Source organism: Equus quagga, chromosome 9, assembly GCF_021613505.1.
Source record: "Equus quagga isolate Etosha38 chromosome 9, UCLA_HA_Equagga_1.0, whole genome shotgun sequence".
Lineage (NCBI taxonomy): Eukaryota > Metazoa > Chordata > Mammalia > Perissodactyla > Equidae > Equus > Equus quagga.
Window position 1 is genome coordinate 76,523,771 of NC_060275.1, and position 17,912 is coordinate 76,541,682.

General features: G+C 36.5%; 1 protein-coding gene across 2 annotated transcripts in view; it reads left to right on the top strand.

Annotated features, from left to right (window-relative positions):
- PDE4D (phosphodiesterase 4D) overlaps positions 1-17,912 on the top strand; it is a 1,409,587-nt gene that overhangs the window by 523,034 nt on the left and 868,641 nt on the right. For both annotated transcript variants that reach the window (XM_046671306.1, XM_046671305.1), the window contains one exon: positions 862-1,091. In XM_046671306.1, coding sequence (XP_046527262.1) covers positions 862-1,091 — 230 coding nt within the window. The remainder of the gene's footprint in view (positions 1-861; positions 1,092-17,912) is intronic.

Consider the following 17,912-nt stretch of genomic DNA (forward strand, 5'->3'; position numbering starts at 1 on the left):
AAATAGCAAAGTGGCAATGCAAGGATTCTAAAACGCAGCATATCTGATAACATTTGGTGACTCTATCATTCTGAGTATTTGGATGTAACAAATGTTGCCAGAGTAGACTTGCCAGCCACCTGTAAATAATTATTGCTCATGTCACAGCATATTTTTTCACTTAGAATCAAAATATTAAATTTTCTACTTTATTCTATACTTGATTTATCTTTGCATTTGGATAATAAGGGTCTAATTTGCAAAATTCAGCTGTGATTTAAATATATTTCTACTGGGTACTCAGATTTTTTTTTTCACGTCCTCATTTTTAAAATTTTCCTCAAAAAGTCTTATTATAAAACTTTGCAAAGAACATCTGAGTAATATATGACATAGGAAAATATGTCTTACAAATGTGGTCCTAACTATGAAGAAAAAAAATGACTCGTTTTTTACCTCTTTCTTTATAAGCATGTATGTACAAGTGTGTCACATGTCAAGATGTGTATATATATTAAAATGAATTTTCTGCAATTCACTTCATAGAAAGCAGAAAAATATTTTGATTTACACTTGATTTTGTAGAATTCATGTACAAAGCTCATAAATTCTAAGATTATTGGAGATAGTTAATCGTAACAACTGAGCTATATCTAAATATACTGGCGAATGAATTTACTATTTTTACAATAAATCTCGATTTCAGTTATTAGTTCTAATCTTTCCACCAAATATTGTTCTGTTAATGTTGTTGCTTTCTAGTCAGCATTTTTCATGTATAAGTTTCCCTTAATTTCTTTCTCCGAAAGTATAAAGCCATCATGTAATGATAAATACTGGGACTTCTGTTGATTACTGTACTTTCTTGAACTTTTGCCTTAGGCCTCTGAGGAAACACTGCATTCCAGTAATGAGGAGGAAGACCCTTTCCGAGGAATGGAGCCCTATCTCGTACGGAGACTTTCTTGCCGCAGTGTTCAGCTTCCCCCACTCGCATTCAGACAGTTGGAACAAGCTGACTTGAAAAGTGAGTCAGAGAACATTCAAAGACCAACCAGCCTCCCCCTGAAGATTCTACCACTGATTGCTATCACTTCCGCAGACTCCAGTGGGTGAGTGCCCTTGGGTGACATTTCCCCATTTTGTATTTTGGATGGTGATTGTCATCTGTGATCCTTTGAGATTTTGCAGCACATTGCTTGGTTTAAGTGGGAGCCAAATGGTGTTTCTAGAGCCAAAAGAAAGAAGGATGATTTTTCTCAGGTAATGTCTCTATCTCTGCAGGAAGAGACATTTTAGTGAAATTGTTTTACAAGGAAGAGTTGAAAAGGTATTGGTGAATGGTAATAAGTATGAGGGAAGGGGGCCTTGGACTTGTAAAATTAATATTGGTCATACATGATTTAATAGGAAAATTCTTAACAAATGAGAACTAATGGACAAATTACCATGTACACATACATATCTGGAAACAGTAGGCAATGCTGATTGATGCAAAATAAATTTGGAATCAAGAATAGATTGTACTGTAATTAGAATCAAAGGAAATATGCAGTTGTATTCTTGAGCCTAGCAATTTGGCCTTTGACTCTGACATGCTTACCAGAATACTGTTGTAGTTCCCTGCATGAGACGGTTTTATTTAGCATTAGTACATATTAAAGAATCACACACAGTCACATCTCCATCACTTAACATTTGTATTTTCTACTTTGTAAATTATTTATGTTTTTATTATTTTTTTCTACTGTTTACCAATGGAATTTTTGGGGGGTTTTGTTGTTGTTGTTGGTTTTAGTGAAGAGGATTCACCCTGAGCTAATATCTGTTCCCAATCTTCCTCTTTCTGTTTGAGAAAGATTTGCCCTAACCTAACATCTGTGCCAATCCTCCTCTATTTTGTACATGGGTCGCTGCCACAGCATGGCTGCCAGGGAGTGGTATAGGTCCATGCCTGGGATCCAAACCCAGGATGCTGAAGCAGAGCATGCCAAAGTTAACTACTAGGCTGTGGGGTGGGCCCGCAATGGAGTTTTTGATCTTTATAGCAATGTCACCAGGTGAAAAATTATGAATGAAAGTGAAGATAGTGGGCATGTCCATTATTTTTTTCTTTTGGCCAGCAGCATTTTTAAGAAGCTTAGATAGAAAGACTGAGGAGGAAGCCAGTGACGCACACTCAGGCAGACTCTTGAGTATTTACTAAGACTACAAGAACAAAACAATTTTTTATACCACCAATATGATTCTTCTTCATTCTCTGCCAAGTTCCAGGCATGTCTAGGGAAGGTACCTTTTATGTTTTCCTGAAAGTTGTGATCAGAAGAAATTTGTCCAGTAACTGTCCTCTAAGCTACTGAATTTTGCTGTTTGAATTGTTATAGACCAGTTCAAAGGACCTTTGTTATTAAGAGGTTTTAGGGAATTACTACTAGGTAAATAAGAAGATAATGAATTCTTACTTTGAAGAAATAGAAAGAGGAAATATGTATTTGTTTGTTTGGGGATGAACCGTGTACATAAAGAAGAATGTGCACCTGTTGATCAGACACACTAACACAGGTGGGAATTTTATATGGTAGCTTGACCTGAAAATTCTTTGAAAAATATTGTCTCAAAAAACCAATTTCCCCTCTCTTTGGGATGAACACCACTATTGTTCATCTGTGTAGAGGGCAGGACTGACAGATACTATGTGCGTCAGGGGTCACCACAACCACTCCTAGGTTCAATGATTTCCTAGGAGAGCTCCAGGACTCAGCAAATAGTCACATTCGTGGCTGGGATTTATTACAGCAAAAGAATACAAAGGAAAATCAACAAAGAGAAAGTTGCACGGGGCAAAATCCAGAGGGAAGCAGACACAAGCTTCCAAGAGTCCCCTCTCCCAGTGGAGTCAGACAGGATGTACCTAATCCCTCCAGTAATGAGTTGTGACAACACATGTGAAATGTGTTAACCAGGGAAGCCTTCTACCAGAGAAGCCTGTAAAGCCTCATGCGTATATGAGGCATCTAAAATAGTCAAACTCAGAAACAGACAGGAGAATGGCGGTTGCCAGGGTAGGGGAGAGAGGGAATTGCTGTTCCACGGGTATATAGTTTCAATAATGCAAGATGAATAAACTCTAGAGATCTGCTGTGCAACATCGTGCCTAAAGTTAACAAGACTGTAATATACACTTAAAAATTTAAGAGGGGAGATCTCATGTTAAATGTTCTTACCATAATAAAAAGCAATAGAAATAAAAAATAGGCTCAGTGCCCATAATTTTTACTGGGGGCTTGTCAGTCGTGTGCCCGCTGCCCAGCACGGGCCTACATTCCAGATTCCCGGAAGGAAAGCAGTTGTTCAGCACAAACCACCCTTTTTGCACAACCAGTTTAGGTACAAGGGAGCCACTCTTAACCATTTCGGGAGTGGCGGGAGCCTTCCTGAAATCCACGTTCCCAGCTGCCAGCTAAGGGCCAACCTTTCAAATCGGCTTTTCTAAAGACAAAAGTTGCAGACCTGATGTTCGCTCTTTTCTGCACAGCAGGTTTACCTTAGAATCATTATCTTACTTTCTCTACTTTTGAGAAGGGATTCTAATTCTAATTCTAATTAAAATAAACTAATTTAAGCCTGTGATGTGTTCAATTAACCTTGATATTTCAAAAAATTTGGTGGCTAAGCATGATTTCTCATTCAATGCTGGTGTTATATCACGTGCCTTTAAAAGAAAATGGTGCAGTATATTTAATATATCTCTATGTAGTTGGGCAATGCATATAATTAAAAAATCTCAGGTAAAAGCTAAGCTTATTTAATTAAATTCAAATGTGTTGCTCAAAACAAATAAATAGTCTCCAAGTGCCAAAGAACTTAGAGGTTCAGAATTCTCTGCATGATAGTGTTTCTGTTGGTTCAAAGTCTGTTTCCTTCTTAATCAAGAATCTAAGAATGAAGTGTAGGAAAAACTGTGTTACCATTCAGAAATTTATTCAATCCTTTGGAGGGAAGAATTTGCCTCTTAGAGAGATGAAACAGGAATGACTTGTCCGTACCAGAAGGCAGCTAGAAGAAACCATGGATGACAGTGGCCAATAACAAGAAAAAAGGCTTAGGATGTATTCAAGAGATTGCTATTACCTTCTGAAGCAAAAATAATTTGTGAATCGAGTATTTGAGAAATATAAAAATCAGGAGTATGATTTTCTGGAATATGCTTAAACATTGGAAGGGAAGCAGAAGGTAAAGTTAGGGGTCACATTCTGTAGCCATTTCAGTTAACTAAGAACCCCAGATTCTTTCACAGCTATCAGAAAGGGCTAATGGGAAATTCTTTTATCTAGGTTGTCTACAGCCCAGTTCCCCATTATTAAAGGTTAGTGTGCCCCCAGGTCCCATTGTCAAGCTATGCCGAGACATTGGCAACTGTAAATCTTTGATGGGAAAGGAGACTTTTCACGCCCTTTGAGTTTATTTTCCCTATTTTTTTAACATCATAACTTTGCTCTTTCTCCTAGTGTATCAGTACACAGACACTTGCTCTGTCAAGCATCAGGTAGTGGGTCTAGGCACTTGTGTCCCTCCTTTAGAAAGCCACAGTGTGGCCCAAGTAATTGGCTTCTGAAGGGAACTTTGGCCTGCAAAACTGAGTGTTATAGATGGCAGCTATTAGCTTCCTCACGAAGTGCCTGGGTCAAGAGACTGAGTTCAAGAGGTCTTTTTTATTAACACTTCTATAATTCTACTTTGGTTTTTTTCCAGGCAATATGAATGTGTTCAAATGTATGCTATTTAGCAATTCTCTTTGAGCGTGCCTAAGGTATTAGCTTATGTGTTTTGTGGTTTAGCAACCTTGAGAGACTTTCAATGATCACAAAGCAGAATTGTAACGCCTGGGATGCTGAGAACCTCAAACTCATCCACCAATTAGTTTTCCATATAGGGTGGGATTATTCAGGCTTCGTGGCTGTTTATTGACTCCCACTGAAATAAAAGGGACATCTATTAATGGCTTCAAATGTCATAAACTTGGCAAAGAAGTAATTTCAAATGTCATAGCTTTCTGTATTTCTCTACTAAATAGTTTTCTATCCATTTACTTTTTAAAAATCTTTTTATTAAGGTATAATTTACATGCAGTAAAATATGCAAATCTTAAGTATGCATCTTGATAAATTTTTATATATTTATATACCCATATAATCACCATACAATCTCCTAACTTCAACCGCTAAAGATTAGTTTGCCTCTTCTTGGACGTTGTATAAATGGGATCATATGATATGCGCTCCTTTTGTCTGGCTTCTATCACTCCAAATGTTTTTGATATTTATCCATGTTTGTGTATATACTAGTACTTTTTCTTGCAATGTAATAGTCTATTGTATGAATATACCATAATTTATTTGTCTACATTCTCTAATTGATGGACATGGGTTTGTTGTGAAGATGAAATACGTAGCACTGTTTTACCATAACGTAGGTACTTCATACAGAACTATAACAACTACTGCTACTGTGATACCTATTTGACAAAATATTGGAACAAATCATGTTTGGTTTTGTTGAATTTGTTAGTTTCCTTATTGCAATTGGCTTCAAACATCCTCAACTCATATCTCGTGGGGTAGAGATGGATGTTCTATCAGATTTAGGAGTCAATGAGAAATTTGCTCCTGATTCAGAAAGTCAGGATGATTCTGGACTTGTCACATTTGTGTTAAGAAGTCTCTCTCTGGCTTGGTATCCGTCCACGGACACGCCCTGCTTTCAAGTGTTGTTCAGTTATGTTTGGAGGGAGAACTGAGGGCCTCCTTCTTCCTTACCTCCTTTTTGCTTCACTTACAACCTTGCTGACTTCTCCTTATTTCCCTGGTCAGAATCCTCAGGAGGAATTAAGAGCTCCCCTTGGCCCCACCTATTGCACTGGCTTACTTTCCCTGGATGGTCCATGTACCCTCAAATACTCTGGGGAGAGTTTAGCTTGCCACATGTGGAAATTGCTTCCTGCACACAGGTAAAAAGTTGTGGGAGCAGAGGGAGGGTAGGAGAGGTAGTGCTAAACCTCTCCAGCTGTGTTTCCTCCTGCATCAGCTACAATAAGATGAGAGGCAAAGAGCAAGCTGTACCCTTGTGACATGATGACATGCCTCTGGATGGATGTATACTCAGGGATCTGTGTGGGTGGAGAATAGTACAAGCACTTTCTCATCACTAGTGTTCTATTACCTGTCTGGAGAAATACATTGTGTGCATTTGTATTACAGTGTCCCATAAAAAAAGAAAATGAAAAGATAATTTAAAAGAAGAAATGGTTACTCTGGGGAATAAAATAGACTCCTGAATATAGGGGGAAGGATTACTTTAGTCAGATAAGGTTTCATTTTACAAGGATCTTCTGGAGATATTTCCTTGAGTTATGTGCTGTTCACAGAGGGGCTGGTCCCGGACGCCAGTCAGACATTGGATTCTTCATCAACCACCCATCAGCGAGCGTTCTTGAGTACACACAGTACATTAAAGTGAACATGAAAAAGGTAATTTTCAACACTTTGCTACTGAATCAGAATCCAAACAAAAAATAAAACGAAGAAAAACAGAAGCCAAGTTAAAGCAGACCTATCTGATCTTTCAAATGTGGTCTTTTTAACTTAAGAAGGTATTAACAGTGGGTATTTCATATGTGAAATATTTTGGAATAAGGATTTAGAAAGGTAAAGGGTTGTATTCCACAGTGTACCCATGAGACTTGCACCATCATATTGGATATGTGCTCAAGGTTTATGAGATTTATCTGCTAAGTTCTCATGGACAGTTAAGTGGAAGATCTACAACCCACTAGGCAAAGCTTTCCAAAATTGAAAATGGGCACACATAATTGTGATTATGAAATATTCCTTAGAAATATAGTATTCTTCAGCTGGATTTGGTCTTAAAAGTAATCACTGTGAAGAAATTGGGAAACAGTGCGTTCAATAATCTTAAAGATACATGTTATGTAAAAGAAACTGGATTTCTTTGTCTTTGATTTATTTAAATGCAATTTATTGGCATAGTGTTTGTCAAAACTTCTCAAGACATCCACACAACATCACAAGTCTTTTGTTTCTAAAGAATTGACTCTGCTTAAATTGAATCTAGTTTTATTTTTGTGTTGAAATTTGTGATTTTCAAAATTAAAATTAGACTCTAAGAGTGGTTGACCACTTTATCTTTACTTTGTAAAATCTTGATAAATTATATCTTATTTCCAGAATCGGTAGCAATTCTTGAATATAATCTAAAATAAACAGCTAAATAATACTGACTGTTTTTGCTCATACATCATAGAATCTCTGAATGTTTTATGATATCTATCATGCCCTAAATTACAAAAGAATGTGATAATTATCAAACTCTAATTTCTTTCCCAGACTACTGTAGTGCCTTGTCATTCTTGTAATACTTTCTGGCATCCTAATTAAGGATACTACCAATGAACTGATACTACACACAATATTTTACTCTCTATCTGTATGTCAGCAAACTAACATACTGGGGGAAGGTTTGCTTTTATAATCAAAGGTTTCTATCTCACCAGGCTTCCGTGTTCTTAAAAACACTATGGAGGGTGGTGACTTGTGCATTTACCATGTCATAGCATCTGTCCCTGTTCCCAAACCTTTCTTGTGCTGTCTTTACTTGTTTAATAGTATAGATTGGTTGGGAATCCCATACTTTCTAAAAATGGAAACAGTGAAGCATTTATTTTACCAGGAAAAGTGATTGAAGAACATAAAAGTATGACAGACAGAGAGCAGAGCCAAAAACAAAAAGCACTTTAATTATATTCATCTGGAAATCATAATTTTTCAGCACCTCAGCTTCTTTTCCACAAACACTACCTTGTTTGACCATCCTTCTGTAACCAGAGCTTTGCATCACTGAAGTGTTTAGGGAGAATTTACAATTCTTTAAAAGTCACGTTCTTCTGTCTTGCAACACTGTGTTTATGGAAAAAAAGTAGGTGAATGCACTCTGACTGAATGGTCTTTATTTAATTATCCTGTGCTGCATAAATGTATACACTGATTCAAACTTGTCATTGACCAAAGTGCTTCATCTTGAGAAATTCAAAATTTAAAAATATATCTTCAGCTGAAATTCAGGAAAGGATGGAGTTATCAAACTTTTTCACCTATCTTCTCCCAATTGGTAGGTTGTTTTTTTGTTTGGTTTGGTTTCCTTTGCTGTGAAGAAGCTTTTTAGGTTGATTTAGTCCCATCTGTTTATTTTTTCTTTTGTTTCCCTTGCCTGAGGAAACATGTTCAAAAAGATATTACTAAGACCGATCTCAAAGAGCACACTTCCTATTTTCTTCTGGGAGTTTTATGATTTCAGGTCTTACCTTCAAGTCTTTGATCCATTTTGAGTTAACTTTTGTGTATAGTGAAAGATAATGGTCTACTTTCATTCTTCTGTATGTGACTGCCCAGTTTTCCCAACACCGTTTATTGAAGAGACTTTCCTTTCTCCGTTGTATGTTCTTGGATCCTTTGTCAAAAGTTAGCTGGCCCTAAATGTGTAGGTTTATTTCTGAACTCTCAATTCTGTTCCATTGATCTGTGTGTCTGTTTTTGTGCCAGTACCGTGCTGTTTTGATTATTATAGCTTTGTAGCATATTGTGAAATCAGCGAGTGCAATGCCTCCAGCTTTGTTCTTTTTTTCTCAAGATTGTTTTGGCTATTTGGGGTCTTTTGTTGTTCAACACAAATTTTAGGATTCTTTGTTCTATTTACATGAATTGTTTACATCTATTACATATTGTTTGGGCTTTGATAGGGATTGTATTAAATTTGTAGATTGCTTTAGGCGTTATGGATATTTTAGCTATATTAATTCTTCCAGTCCATGAGCATGGAATATCTTTCCATTGGTTTGTGTCTTCGATTTCTTTCAACAATGTTTTATAGTTTTCGGTGTACAAGTCTTTCACATCATTGGTTAAACGTATCCCTAGGTATTTTATTCTTTTTGTTGTGATTGTAAATGGAATTGTATTCTTGATATCTCTTTCTGCTATTTCTTTTCTAGTGTGTAGAAATGCAACTGATTTTTGTATGTTGGTTTTATACCCCACAAATTTACTGTATTCATTTATTATTTCTAATAGAGTTTTCATGAATTCTTTAGGGTTTTCTATATATAAAATCATGTCATCTGCAAATAGTGACAGTTTTACTTCTTCCTTCCCAATTTGGAGCCCTTTTGTTTCTTTTTCTTGCCTAATTTCTCTGGCTATGACTTCTAATACTAGGTTGAATAAGAGTGGCATAGCTCTTCTTATAGGAATAGCTTTCAGTTTTTCACTGTTGGGTATGATGTTAGCTGTAGGTTTGTCATATATGGCCTTTATTATGTTGAGGTAATTTCCTTCTATACCCTTTTTGTTGAGAGTTTTTATCATAAATGGATGCTGAATCTTGTCAAATGCTTTCTCTGCAGCTATTGAGATGATCATGTGATTTTTATTCTTCACTTTGTTAATGTGATATCATATTGATTGATTTACAGGTATTGAACCATCCTTGCATCCCTGGAATAAATCCCACTTGATCATGGTGTATGATCCTTTTAATGTTTTGTTGTATTCAATTTGCTATTATTTTGTTGTGAATTTTTGCATCTATATTCATCAGTGATATTAGCCTGTAATTCTCTTTTTCTGTTTTGTCAGTGTTTGGTTTTGTATCAGGGCAATGTTGACCTGGTAAAATGAATTGGGAAGCATCCCCTCCTCTTAAATTTTTTAGAAAAGTTTGAGAAGGATAGGTATTAAACCTTCTTTGAATGTTTGGTAGAATTCTCCAAAGAAGCTATCTGGTCCGGGACTTGTGTTTTGGGGGAGGATTTTAATTACTGTTTTGACCTCCTTACAAGTGATCAATCTATTCAGATTCTCTATTTCTCCTTGATTCAGTTTTGGAAAGTGTATAATTCTAAGAATTTATCCATTTCTTCTAGGTTATCCAATATGTTAATGTATAGCTTTTTTGTAGTACTCTTTTATAATTCTTTGTATTTATGTGGTATTCATTGTCATTTCTTCTCTTTTGTTTCTGATTTTATTTATTTGAGACTTTTCTCCTTTTTCCTCAGTGAGTCTAGCTAAGATATGTCAATTTTGTTTATCTTTTCAATGAACCAGCTGTTAGTTACATTAATTTTTTCTATTGTCTTTTTAGTCTCTATTTCATTTATATCTGCTGTGATTTTTATTATTTCCTTCCTTCTAGTAATTTTGGGCTTCATTTATTCTCCTTTTTCTAATTCTTTTAGATTGTTTATTTGAGATTATTTTTTGTTTCTTGAGATAAGCCTGTATTGCTATGAACTTCTCTCTTAGTACCACTTTTGCTGTATCCCATAAATTTTGGTATGTCATGTTTTCTTTTTTATTTGTCTCCAGGCATTTTTTAATTTCTCCATTGATTTCTTCATTGACTCAATAGTTGTTCAGTAGCATTGTGTTTAATCTCCACATATTTGTGACTTTTCCAGTTTTCTTCCTATAGTTGATTTCTAGTTCCATGTTGTTTTGGTATGATTGGTATTATTTCAATCTTCTTAAATTTATTGCGACTTGTTTTGTGGCCTAATATGTGATCTATTCTGGAGAGTGTTCCTTGTTCATTTGAAAAGAATGTGTATTCTTCAGTTTTGGGATAGAATGTTCTGTATATATCTATTAAGTAGGTCCATCTGATCTAATGTGTCATTTAGGGCCAATGTTTCTCGTTGATCTGTCTGGATGATCTATCCATTGATGTAAACGAGGTGTTAAAGTCCCCTACTATTATCATATTACTGCCAATTTCTCCTTTTATGTCTGCTAATATTTGCTTTATATATTTAGGTGCTCCTATGTTGGCCATATAGATATTTGCAAGTGTAACATCCTCTTGTTGGATTGTTCCCTTTATCATTGTATAATGTCCTTCTTTGTCTCTTGTTACAATTTTTGTTTTAAAGTCTATTTTGTTTGATATAACTGTGAGTACCCCAGCTTTCTTTTAATTTCTATTTTCATAGAATATCTTTCTCCATTCCTTCTCTTTCAGTCTGTAAGTGTCTTTAGATCTGAAATGTGTCTCTCGTATGCAGCATATGTCTGGGTCTTGTTTTTTTATCCATTCAGCCACCGTATGCCTTTTGATTGGAATATTTAATCCATTTATATTTAAAGTAATTATTGAAAAGTATGTATTTATTACCATTTTGTTACTTTTCTTCTAGATGTTTTTATAGTTCTTCTCCATTCCTTTCTTCTTCTCTTGCTCTCTTCCCTTATGATTTGATTACTTCCTTTAGTGTTGTGTTTGGGTTCCTTTCTCTTTATTTCTTGAGTATTTATTATAGGTTTTAGGTTTGTGGTTACCATGAGGTGCATGTAGAGCTGAGCAGCCAAGGTATGGGCACTGAGAAGACACATGGTTCAATTGATCCAAAATTGCAAAGTGGGGGCACAATGTAAGAAAGATAGGAAAAGAGATCTGAGGGTATTTGCAAGATAGTGAAGGAAGTGATAAATTATGGCAACTACGCTGGGCATGGAAATGAGTGATTATAAGAAGGTGCAGAGACAGAAAGGAATCAAGGTCTCTAGAGACATCTATGGTGTCAAACAGGTGAATTCGAATAACTGAACAAGCTGAAAGATAGAAGGTTATATTTGGAGGATAAGATGTTTAAAACTTAAGTTTTAAGTGTTGGAGGTCATTTAAGGTATTTTCAAGATTTCAAGGGAAATTTCAGGTGGAAGAGGGTGACTACAGGGGGAAAAAAGTAGTTGAGAAATTGAGAGATTTGGGCATGAGGTGACTCCTTCACATCAGCACTGAAATCACTCAGGATAGCAGCAAGACTCACGATATCAAGATGCTAAAAAGGTAGACAGTTTTCAATAAATGGAGCACAGTGATCAGGGAGACTGGCAGAAGTCAGTGACGAAGTAGAGTTGATTGGCATGGATGTCAAAGGAGAGGTTTCACAGGAGGGTGGAAGAGTAGTGATCAGTAACTTAATGTGAGTAACTAGGAGAGCATCAACTCCATCTCAGGAAGAGGCACAGGAGACTGAGACCAAGAGTAGCCTCCCCTCCAGTGCAATGCAGGGAGTGACCATCTCAGCAAAAGCCAAGTTTGAAAGAAGGCAGGATGTGGAATGATTGTTCAGTGGTGAAATGAAGATGAAGGGAAATCTGTTTACCATGGTAGAAGGATTCCAGAAGACCTAACTGAAAAATGTGAGAAGAGGAAGAGTAGGGATTTGGACAGGGAAGAGAAATCATAGAGCAATATGAGGATAAGGAACTGGAAGAACACAGAAGAGAGGAATAATCTATCTCAGGTGGTTCTCTGAGCTATTATTATAGCTAAATTCCAAAACATTTTCAAGAATTGATCTAGCTATCCTCTGACAGACAGATTCAGGGAGCGGAAAGTGAAACCTAGTTAGTAAATCTTTTTGAAAGGCCATGGGGGATGTCCTAGTTCAAATAAGTGGTCCACAATGGTGTTCCTTGGTTCCTAGTACTTTCATCATCTATTGGAAACAGCAGCAGCTTCTTGTGTTTGGGGAATTTTGCATCTTTCAAGTTACTCAGCTGTGTCCTAGATTTATTACAGGCTGTGGAATATGGAGAAGAATCTGTTTTTTTTTAAAATATGCATTATCTTTCCAGTTCAGAGCATTATTTTATTTTAAACAATTGTTTTTCTGTATTTAACTCTAATTATTTTGCCAGTTTGAATAACAACTTACGTACTTTGAATTAGCATTTGGGTTTTTCTTTTAGGAATTTTCTATATTAGAAATGATCAGTGTCTTAAACAATACTGATTTCTTAAATATTCTTTAATACTATTTCTGGGATTCAAGCATTATTCCAGTTCATCATGCTGCCAATTGTAGCAGTAAAGTCTAGAATGAAATTGAATTTTATGTGGACAAACTCTATTTGTAGAAAACTTTCTTCAGTAAACCGGGCTACTAATGTGAGCTTAGTGGAAGAACAGAGAGGCATGTACATATGGGTTTTCCCTTAACTTGGATGTAACACGTTATTTGCAGACTTCATCTTACAGCAAACTCTGTTCATACTAATTTTAATTTAAAACTATTTGATAGTGTTGCATAGTTATGACATGGGACTAAAAACTTTGATATGATGCCTCTGCAAACACAATTTTTTATTCTGGTCTTTTCTGTGACTCTGTGAAGGTCACTTTTTTGTTTATTTTAATCCTCACCATCTGAAATAGTATTTGTGACTGGATTTTAGCAATTGTGGAGAATATCACATTTGAAAAGTGCCTCAGCAAAGGCTGTTAATTATACTCCACAGAGACCGAAACAGTGAAGGCTTCATTTGTCTTGAGAAGAAATGTAAAGGTTAATTGATTTTCAGAGGATTACTACAACAAATAAAGACCAGAACACACTTCTTCTTATTTTGGTTTATAACTTCTGGTATTTTCTACTCACTATCCACTGAAAAAGCTGAGATGAAGGCCAATGATTTTTAGATTTATTAAGTGTTTCTATAAAGCTGCCCTAAAAGTGAAAGATGTCCTTTGCAGTTGGCGTAACAGTGAATAGATGATAATGAAAATTCACATTCATGGACCATTATCTAGTCATTAAGATGATCATTATGATAACTATATAGTAATATGGAAGTACTTCAACTCTTTCGAGAAGAAAAGCAAAATACACAAGTATATCCATATTAAAGTTACTGCGTTGCAAAATATATGCCTGCATGTGGCTAAGAACTGGAAAGCAATATGAAAAGAATTAGATTTTTTTGAATAACAGGAATGTAGTTGGTTTTCTTTTCTCTCATCTTGATTTCTATTAATGAAAATATGTGTTTGTCCAATCAGAAAAATTAAGTTAAAAATTGCATTTATGATTTCCTTGTAGTTTCATTCACCCAAGTATTTATTGAGTCTTTAGTATATTACAGACACTGTTTTAGATGCTGGGAGTATATTTAAGAAGGTAAAAATAAAATTCATGATATTTTATTTCTCACATGTAATTCAATAGGAACTTTTGGCAAGTATGGCGGAGGGGGTAGTACTTGTGCCTTGTAGAGTTCTGGTCATTTTGTGTAACCATGCTCTGTTGGCAGCAGACTCCCCCAGATCACCAGCAGAACCTACTTATCAAGCAAAATCAAGTATTTGTCTCACTGAAAGAAAGGAGAACAGCACCTTTAAACGTAGAAATATTTCAGAAAGGGGAAGTACAGAAAGGATATTTATACGGTTTGAGAGCCTGGTCTTGCTAGGTGGAGAAATGGTTGGGATTGAGCAGAATTTAAAGACTAGTAGCTGTGGATTAATGGGGTCTTGAAGTGAAGTGAGGGTCTTAAGCGAGTCTTGATGAGTAAACTTTTAGTCTTGGTAAATAATCTATTTTAGCTGGTTTACAGTCTTACATTCCAAGAGCAAGTTATTTTTGCTTGGTCCTAGGATTTGTTTAGCTCTAAGGCAAGCACTTAAGCTTTGACCCAAAATTGTTTAGCACTGGGACAGGAGGGTATTTAGTTTTAGTTCTTGCCTCCTTCTTTGTGAGTGAGCCTAGGTGCTATGGTCTAAATGTGTGTGTCTTCTCCAAGCTCATTTGTTGAAATCTTAACTTCAAAGGGGATGGTATTAGGAGAAGGGCAGTTTTGAGAGGTGATTAGGCCATGAGGGTGGAGCCTGCATGGACGAGATTAGTGCCCTTATAAAAGAGGCCACAGAGAGATCCCTTACCCCTTCTGCCATATGAGGACACAGGGAGAAGGCCATCTATGAACGAGGAAGCTGGCTTTTACCAGGCACTGAATCTGCTGGTACCTTGATCTTGGACTTCCCAGACTCCAGACTGTGAGAAATAAATTTCTATTGTTTATAAGCCACCCAGTTTATGGTCTTCTGTTATAGCAGCCTGAGTGGACTAAGACTCTAGGTTAGATATTCATTTAGCCAGACAATGGAACAAGACAGGGGCTCTGTACCCTCTTTTTTTTAAACTTATATTACTGCCACCCCATTGCTTGAGACTGTAACCCTGGGGATAGTTAGAGGGATGAGAACTCAAGGAAGTGAGGTCCTGGAATAGACAACTGGTTTGGCTGGTCAGTATTCAACACTCTTCTGTTTTGGAGGAATCTCAGGGTAGGTAGGAGAGATGGCCCAGACTTCCACCAGGGAAGCCTCAGGGCTCAGATATTCAGATATCCCCTCTGTGAACCTCTCCAGTTAGACCTCAGTGCAGTCAATCAAATGCTCCCAACCAGGACTTTGAATCTTGAGGGGGTGGCTCTGACCCACCATCACATGTACCATCGTGGAGTGGAAAAGTTAGTGGCATGGTGGTTGTGGCTACTGACAGTGTGATGAGGAGTGGTATGTGCCCAGCTGGTGAGCAGCAGACTGATCATCTGGCTCCATCCTGCCTGCTCATGGCTCCACTGGATCCTGCTCAATGTCTGCTTCTGCAAGCTCCCTATCCATTCTGATTTCCATCCTATATTCTTTGTCAAATTCCTTCTCCTGCTTAAGTTCATCAGTGTTGATTTCTGTTGTTTGCAAGCCAGAACCCTGACAGATACACAGCCCTTGATGAATTTATTATGAGGTTTTACCACTCTAGAAACCAAAGTACAGGAAGTGCTCTGACTTTTCCAAAACTGTAATTGTAAAATCACTAGTAAAAGTTAGTAGGGAGGAAGCAAAGGTAAAATTTGAGTTTTCCTTTCAGTGCATTCTTTTTACATAAAAGTTTAAGAAAAAGGAGGGTGCTGGGGAGAAGACTCCCTTGAGATGTCCCTGGCAAAGTCTGTGAAGCTTTCAATAAGGAGACAAGGACAAGGCTTCACTGTAATTATTTGCTTTTGACTGTTCAAGCCGGTAGGCTTAAAATGGACTCCTAATGAGAGTGGTTTGCACTGCAATTAATTAAGTGCATGAAATTACAAACTGCATGTCTTCTCCATCTGGAGAATATTCTTCCTCTATAAGTACTATTTTATTTTAATTCCTCTGTCTCTCTCTCTCTGTCTCTTAGAAGTTTTCCCTGAAGGAAAATTAACTCTGATTGTTGTTAGTCCACTGAGAAAGTCTTTCCTTTGAATATGGGAACATACCTCCGCTAACTCTTCCTTACATCTAGTGCCAAATTTATCACAGTTGTTCCGGATATAAAACTTTGAAGACAATTGTGAATAAAAAGATGAGAAATTTGATTAAACTTTTATCGGTGTCCTTGTTCTTTAGAAGTCATTTGTCTTTGTTGTAGTGTGTGTGTGTGTGTGTGTGTGTGTGTCTGTATGTGTGTGTGTACATGTATGCTATCCATTTCAGAAGAAATATTTCAGAGATAGATCACTTCCAAAACCTTATCATCAATCTTCAGGGTTAATTCCTAGCAGAGAGGACACAGGCATGTTGCCTCAATATTCTCAGAAACGCTTGAGTATACTCCTTTCCTTCTTGGTACCCTCTTTACACCTAAATACAGCATCTTAATTATATTCACAGCTTTTTAGCCTCAATTATAATTCTATGCTTCCGAATTTTTCTTCTCCCACCTTCCCTCCTAGAGAAATATCCATTTCTAGTCAAACAGAAAGGATCTAATAAGGCCATTCTCTGTGAGATGGGAATCATTTCAATCAACTTAATGGCTTGTTCCAATGTTCATGGTGGAATTGTGAGGAGTGATGGAGGATATTTGAATTTCCCAAATTCTTCAGAATATTAATTGCATACCCAGTACTATTTCTTACAGCTGAGAAAAATTTGGTTGGCTTAATAAAAGGTGCAATTGGAGTAGTTTAGAAACAGGTTCTAGCATTGGCAATCTTTCTTCAAGGACTCCTGAACCTTCTCTAATGTCTACCTAAACTTACTCCTCACTTTCTAAAGAAGGCCCTACAATGATCTGAAACAACGACACGAGCTGAAGATCATTATGCCAAAGTAATCCTTACCTGGTATGAAAGAGACTGGAGGTGGCTAGGGTTCCTGTGGCATTTGAGATCCCAAGAAAACTTCAGGTCGACTCTCCATAGAGATTCCCCACACCTGGAACCCAGTTTACCAATTAGGAAATTATATCTTCAGTTCTAGATGGTCTAGGACTTGTTGGTCTCAAAGAGTTAATGCACCTTTAACAAATACAAAAGATCTCTTCTAGGAGTATCTTGAACATGGTGAAAATCTGCCTTGACAATGGGCACCTAAAGCCGGTTAGATTTCATTGTTATAAATTAGCACCCTTACCTAAAACCCTTGTCCATTCAAAATAATATGTGTTGTCACACAACACCAAGATCTATTATTAAACTGCCACAGACTATTGCTTTCACAATTGGAAAACTATAATTTTTCTAAAATTGACTTTGTATGATACCTTACGAGGGTCTATTAATTGATGAGGAAAAGAAAATCAGATGACGCTTTCAAAAAATAAAATTGGCATCAGTTGAAATATTTATACCATTTCTCTTATTTAAAGGACATTTTTATCCTGGAAAATGACTGACTGCTTCGATTAGCCTCACATCACAACAAAAAACTAAAGTTGTCTTTGGATGGCTTCTAATTTGCATTTAAATTATCCCCATGGCAGCATTTTGTAAGCACAAGCAAACAAAAGATTGCTTGAGTGACATAGGCCTGTACACCTGAGAGAGAAATATATCATCTACAAAATTTAAAAATATGGGTTTTAGTAAACACCTCTGAAAAAGAATGATAAGGATCTGCATTTTTTTTTTAATCACAGAGTTTATCCTTCTAATAATGCTCCAGAAGTAGAAAAATTCAAATATACTTTCCTTGGAGAGATCATGGGGCAATGATGCCATTTGACGCATATTGGGGATAAAATCATGTGATGTCCT